Source organism: Austrofundulus limnaeus, unplaced genomic scaffold, assembly GCF_001266775.1.
Source record: "Austrofundulus limnaeus strain Quisiro unplaced genomic scaffold, Austrofundulus_limnaeus-1.0 Scaffold4, whole genome shotgun sequence".
In the NCBI taxonomy this organism is placed as follows: domain Eukaryota; kingdom Metazoa; phylum Chordata; class Actinopteri; order Cyprinodontiformes; family Rivulidae; genus Austrofundulus; species Austrofundulus limnaeus.
In genome coordinates, this window is record NW_013952406.1 from 2400535 (window position 1) to 2407424 (window position 6890).

Below are 6890 nucleotides of genomic sequence, written 5' to 3' on the forward strand. Positions count from 1 at the left end.
AGGCAGAGCTTTCAGTTATCAAGCTCCTCAACTTCCAGTTTCTGTCCGTGAAGCTGACACTCTGTCTACTTTTAAGATTAGACTGAAGACTTTCCTTTTTGATAAATCCTATAGTTAGACTTAGGTTTCCTGAGTTATTCCTTTGTTATTATAGTTAATTAGATATAGGCTTACACTGCTGGAGCACAAACTGAGCACATTTCTTCACTCTACTGGTGTCTTTAGTCTCTCTCCTCTACATGTTTGTTATAATTAATTCTATCACTAACGTGTTTTCTTTGTCTCTCTTCCAGAGGAAAATACACCTGGACCAGTCCTGTGTTTGTTTGTGTCTCTTTCCTGTCCCCAACCCAGCCGGTCGAGGCAGATGGCCGCCTGTCCGCAGTCTGGTTCTGCTGGAGGTTTTTAACTGTTAATGGGGAGTTTTTCCTCTCCACTGCTGCCAATTGCCCAAACTGGAACCCAGTTGAGGGAAGTAGACAAACAAAAGCAGACCAAGCGATTCCAGTTATCTAAGTGTTGATTGGTGCTCGCGTTCCTTTTCCTGCTTTAGTTTAAATTTAACAACCATGAACTTCAACAAACATCGCACTGATTCATGAAGGTTTTCTAAATGTCCTAACGGTGTTTTATTTCATTTTTTTTGTTTTGCACATCATACCTGCTTTGGTGGGATTTTCTGCCACCCATGCGATTGTGATGCCTCCAATCTCAGAGTCACTGAAGCGCAGAAGAAAGGTACCGTTGGGTTTGGACATCAACATATCCTGAGCCTGTTGCTTGTTCACAAAACCCAGGATAGCTCTGCGAAAACAGGGTTATATATAAATAGAAAGAAAATTTCTGACACCCCCCCAACCCCCACCCCCCATTCACTGCTGCTTTTCATTTCTGGTTGCCATGGAAAATCAAGCAAATGAACTGTTGTTCGAGTATCAAAGTGWGAGCAGGGAAACAGGAAGTGCTATAAAATTGTCAAAATGAAAARATACTGTAAGATTAGGCCTTTAATTTAGGCTGTTTTGACAAAATTTATGACCAAATATAAAACCTAACAGACAAAACCCTCAAAATCGTCCTCACCCGTCATTCCAATGAGGTTTGAGATGCTTTTTTGTGAGTTCCATCACTCCATCAAACCACTGCCAAAACGTAAAGTTCCTCCCAGGCAAGCTTTCCTGCAGACAAACATCATTTTAAAAAACTGATTCACAAAATTTCATTTATAAAACAGGATTGACAGTATAATTTTCCTCTTCTTTTGTAATTTACTTCTGCATACTTTGTGCTTTTTGTAGTCATTCATAAAAACTGTTCAGCTCATTCTGGAGTTGTGTGCTATGGCTTTTAGTTTTTGTCATTTTTATAGTTTTTAAAACATTAAACTGTATTTACAAGTACTTTTCCCTATAGAAATCCACTGAGAACTCCAAAAATCATTTCTCTCCTTGAAATATGCTCACATTTTTTAATGCTACTTTAAAGCTTTAGCTAACCTATTGCTACATTTACTTAGCCTTTGGCTACGTTTAGCTTTAGTTAGCCTTTTGTTATTTTTAKATTCTCTAGCATTTGGCTACAGTTGGTGTTCAGTAGGTTGCTCTTTTAGGTTTTAGAGTTTTGCTTCTTTCTGCTTGAAGAAATCAGTTTCGACCTCTTCAACAGATTTCAGCAAAAACATTTTGCGCTCACTTCAATTTGAAATAAACTGGGATCGCTCTGGTTTAAAATGTTTTTACATTTTCTCAAAGCAACGGGGTTGCACAACAATGAAAAAATAAATAAAAACCTCCACAACAGTTCAATTTCACCCCAGTTTTCAACAGTACGAGTAAATACTGAGTGACGGGGTAAAACTGTTCATGTCTTGATATCCCTGATGCATATTTGTGAAGCGGATGAAACCGAACGTTCCCGTTATCCAATAATAATGGCGTGTAGTGAATATGAGTACATTTTCCGCCTTTGAGCCAGAAACAAGAGGCCTCCGGCATTTTTCTGGGTGGACAAACAGGGTCATTAGGATGAAGACCTGGCTACAAGCGAAGCATTCTTTCTCAAACTGACCACAAAATGGAGCTGCAGTGATTTCTGAGTATGAATATCATGGCGACAGCAAGTTCCCATCAATCCCAAGCATGTGGCTGAAATATGTGTTGGATAGTGGTTTGTGGGTTTTGTTTTATTATGCATGAGATAAAAAAAATGTCTAACTGCAGTAGGACAGAAATCTATTCATTGCAGCTGAACATAACAGATAAATATAAAGTTTGTTACAAATGTCTTAACGCTGCTCACCCTGTTAAACTGTGACCAGGTCATTGTCATGCTCCGGTAGTCGTCTGGATTGTTGCTGGAGCTGCTGAAAGCCTTTTGAGCCAAGAAGACCAGGTTCTCCTCAGACAGGCCTCGGTTGCTCTGCACCTCTGCCTTGTACTTCATGTTGATGGCTTCACACAGCTGAGGCCAAAGCACCTTATCTGGCACCAGGAAAGGCACTCGACCCTGCAGATAGAGAAGGCAGCTGGGGATTTAGACGAGCTGACGGGACTAAAAAAGGAGGATGGAACATGGCAACTTGTATTTAAATGTCCAAAAGTGGCCATTTTCAGTTTGTACAAAAGACAATTTCATTTCATGCTGATGCATTTTAAAGTATAAACCCATTATTCTATTTTACTGAAACCCAAAAAGTTCATTGTGATTTTTTATAAAATAATTCAGTTATTCAGCAAACAGATGTTTTCACTACATGTGTGGGGTTTTCGGAGCRTGTAGCATCTGTTTCCATTTGATTAAATTGTCCAACTACTAATGCCTTGCTATCATATTCATTATTAATTTAAGTGTTTATTTAATTATTAAACGTCTTCATTATTTTGTGCATCAATTTGTAAAAAAACATAATGTGACTGTGTGGGGGAAAAAGGCTATAGCAAGACAAATAACAATAATAATAAAATGTTTTTGGGCTAATTAAAAAAACTAACTTATTTTAAAAAATCACATAGAAAATGACACACATTCACAAATATTTACTCACCGCCTCTGCAAAAGCATTGTCCCACAAAACAGTCGCTGTGGCATTATTGTCTTGGCTACCGTGAACTATCACCACAACAGGAAGTGATAATGTCTGCTCAGAAAAAAAAAAATACAAAAAAAGGGAAGGCCATTACAGTAAATGATGCAACTTACCACACTGCTATTAACCTTTTCATAGATTTATTGTAAAGATGAATTATTTTAGGAGACATCATCACAAATACTGATATAAAAAAAGCAGAATAAACTGAATGTGTTGTAGCCTAGTTTCAAGCTTCTCTGAGAAACGCTGCCTACTGACTGTAAAGGGACTTCWCTGTGTTTTGATCTCATTATTATCTACACACCAGCTCTTACCTTCACTTGGAAAACAAGCTCGTTGCTTCCGACACTAAACTGGGACTCGAACAGAATGGTGAACTTCTCTTCTGTGACYGACTCTGCTCCTCGTCTGTCCGATCGCTTGATCCTTTTTAAAGACTAAATGAGAGATGGAGCAAAAGAATACATAGTATGAATACTTACTGACTATGGAGCTAAAGTATAAGCTTGTAATGACTCTTTGAGTCTGACTGGCATCAAAATAATCCACAAGAGGCTCTGAAGGGACTGTTGCTAACAACATGTATAATGTGAAGGGAGGGGGGGCTTACAGTTAACTTGCCTGGTAAAATAATGGTAAATAAATAAATAGCAATAAATAACTACAGCGACCATCAACTATCAACTCAGCTTTACTAATAAAGCACATTTGTATTGTTATTATCCCACACCCACAGGTAGTTGGCTCCAGAGGACAGGGCTCTGGAAAGCTCAGCCTCCCATTCAGRTTCTTAACATTGAAGCAACTAAAAGACATTAAAGCATTCTGAGAGCTGCTTTAAACAAGACAGGACTAGGCCATTCAGGGCTTTGTAAGCAATGGAAATGATTTTGAATTCAATTCTGAAGCTCACATGGAGCCGGAGACAGAGATTTCAGAACAGAAGTGATGTAATTTTGCCTAGAAGTAGCTGTTAGCATGCTAGCCGCAGCACTCTGGAGCAGGCCTGTCACGATAACGATAAATTGTCTCAGGAATTATTGYGATAAACGATAGTATTGTTTGGAGACCGAATGATCCCTCTGCTTACGAAGTTTTTTAATGAAACTTACATACTTAAAAAGTAGGGGTGCAACGATAYAGAAAATTCACGATTCGGTTTGATACTTTAGTCTCATGGTTCGATATTTTTTCGATACAAAAAAGTGAAATTTACATGTCCCTTTTAACTTGTAATTTATTTAAATTAATTATGAACATTTGTTTAACCTCAAAAGTACAGTTTTTTAATGACATGTTGCTGAAACAGCAAGTTTCTCGGTGGATCTGCGCTCAAAAATGCAGCCTAGGTGGAGTAGTCGAACACAGATCCACTGATCCTTTAATACAGAGCATCTTCACAAGACAAGTTGATAAATTTTAAAAATCTGTATTGTTCGATACAAGTGTGTAYTGAACCTAAAGCACTGTTCGATACGGTTCGATATGGGTACATGCGTTGTTGCACCCCTACTAAAAAAGAGAAAGTTATGACTTGACTGAAACCAGAGATTGGAAAAAAACCAACGCCCAAAAACAGCTGCTGAAGCCATGAAATCTCTTCCTCTATCTAAGCAGCCCAGTTTATTGTGTATGCCTTCCTCTGGCTTCATAAAATTATTGCGGTCACCCGCACGCTACCTCTGAAATTTACAAGTTTTTCTAATTAGTGTAACATAGTGAAACCAAGGTTCGGCACCGTACCCTGAAGACATTTTGAGGCGTCGAAATTGTCAACCTAATTTATTGTGCCATTAATTGATTTATTGCTCATCGCGACAGGCCAGTTTTGGAGTCGTAAGGGACCTAAAGAAGATTTCGGGCACTCGGCTAAAATGGATTTACAATAATCAAGTCTGCAGGTGATAAAACCAGTCTTTACCTCAGCGGGTTCATCAAGTTCTTCCACACCCAACTCATCAAACAATATTTACAGCAGTTGATTTGTGCACTAAAAAAATAACAGCTTTCCACAAAATGTTTCCATAAAGTTTAAAGGCGTATCGTCGTCTAAAAGGTCTCGGTGTCCTGGAGAATTATCATCGTTCATTACTGGAGATAAGCAGCCTCGTTCAAGAGTGTAAGAAGTACCAGGTGTGGCAAAATACTTTGGTCAATGGGAGGCCACCACCATACATAGTTTGGTAAACAAAAGAGAAAATACTGGTGCTAGGCTACAACATGCAGATAAATCCCTGCTTATAAATTCACACAAACTCTTTGACCCCTTTCAAGGTAATACTAGGAACTAAAGTTTTTTTTTGATGATTCCACCACCATGAAATCATTTTTTCATTTAAAACATAAAGGCCACTTACCATGTTCCTGAAGTGGGCACTGAGAGTGCMTGTGGTTTGATGGTACTCCATCACACAGTTATTGTTAAGAATTTCTCCGCTGCTCTCGCTGAGAAAGAAAGACAATTAGAGAGAGAGAGAGTCAATTAGCTCTTCTGTCTAATCTGATGGACTTAAGTGCAATGAGCTAGCTTCTCTACAGTGTTCCCAGGTTCTAAGAAGACGTTTTTCCTGTATAACAGAAATGTGCTGCAATCACCATCTTTAACTTCTCTTGATCAGAAGTGCATGTTTTTACAGTAGATGATGTGCAGCAGATGATGGATGAACTGTTCACCCATACTAGCTGACCTCAGGGTGGTTAGGAAGGTTTCAATAAGTTATGATGAATGTGGAGCAAGACTGAGAAACAGGCTAAAAATGGATTCTGGAGACACACCATAGACTCCTCTGAGACATTGTTCAAGTTCCAGTCATGTCTATGTGTTGAGGTCTACCAGAGCTCACCCTGGGATTAAATAATTCTCACAGAAACCCTAAAGCTTGTTATTTCATTGTTTAACAAAAGGCTTTAAGCGCACACCGACACACTGGCTGGACTTACTTTCTTGTGTTTTCATTTTTTAGCAGGGCCTTGGCTTGCTGCTCACTAATTATGGTGGCTTTGACTTGTGGAGGGTTCATGTGCACGTTTAACTTCCCCCCAACGAGGAGGCGGACTGTGGCAGCGAACTTGGTTTGGGTTTTCAGGACTTGAGGAGGCTGCTTCTCAATGATGAAGGTGCTGAGAACACACACACACACACACAAATAATAATAAAGGAGAAAAACAGAACAAAAGAACGTTGATTAGTTTCATCACCTTTAATGATGCCAATGTGCTGGAAAAACAAAACGTAATAAAGCCTGAAGTGTAGCTTTGCTGCTCAGTGAGAAAGCTGCTTCTTTTCATGTAGTTATTATCAACAAAACACACAACTGGGTCTTTATAAAAGCACCTTTTAGGGTTAATAGTTTTTTAAATGATCAGATTGTTTCTAGATTTGTGACCCATCACATCGAAACGAGGATTAAGTCCAAAAGTGGTACATGGAGAAAAAGGCAAATATAGTGTTTTTACTAAAATGTTAACAAAAATTGCATTTTGTCAAAATATAATGAATAAAATCCTTAACAATGTACCATTTGAATGAAGTGTCTGAAATATAATCATAACACAAAATTTTGAAGCACTTTTTTGAGCAGTAGCAAAAAAACCTCTGATTTTGAGGAAAAAATGCCTTAAAATTTTGAGATTGTCCCTTTGAGTTCGCAAAGTTTTTTTTTACTCTTTTTAGCTGGGAAATCTCAATATCCAAATATAGTTTGAAGTTTCCTCTTCATAAGGACATCAAAAATTCTTCATTAAAATGACATAAAATTAGGATTCAGACCAAATATTTATGTATTATTGTAACCAACAAGAC

The 6890-nt window shown here is 38.2% G+C and overlaps 1 protein-coding gene across 2 annotated transcripts in view; it reads right to left on the minus strand.

Moving 5' to 3' along the window:
- stat5a (signal transducer and activator of transcription 5a) overlaps positions 1 to 6890 on the minus strand; it is an 88632-nt gene that overhangs the window by 6052 nt on the left and 75690 nt on the right. For both annotated transcript variants that reach the window (XM_014023166.1, XM_014023159.1), the window contains 7 exons: positions 6029 to 6208; positions 5446 to 5533; positions 3403 to 3525; positions 3044 to 3136; positions 2299 to 2505; positions 1084 to 1178; positions 662 to 804 (listed from right to left, as the gene is read on the minus strand). In XM_014023166.1, coding sequence (XP_013878620.1) covers positions 662 to 804; positions 1084 to 1178; positions 2299 to 2505; positions 3044 to 3136; positions 3403 to 3525; positions 5446 to 5533; positions 6029 to 6208 — 929 coding nt within the window. The remainder of the gene's footprint in view (positions 1 to 661; positions 805 to 1083; positions 1179 to 2298; positions 2506 to 3043; positions 3137 to 3402; positions 3526 to 5445; positions 5534 to 6028; positions 6209 to 6890) is intronic.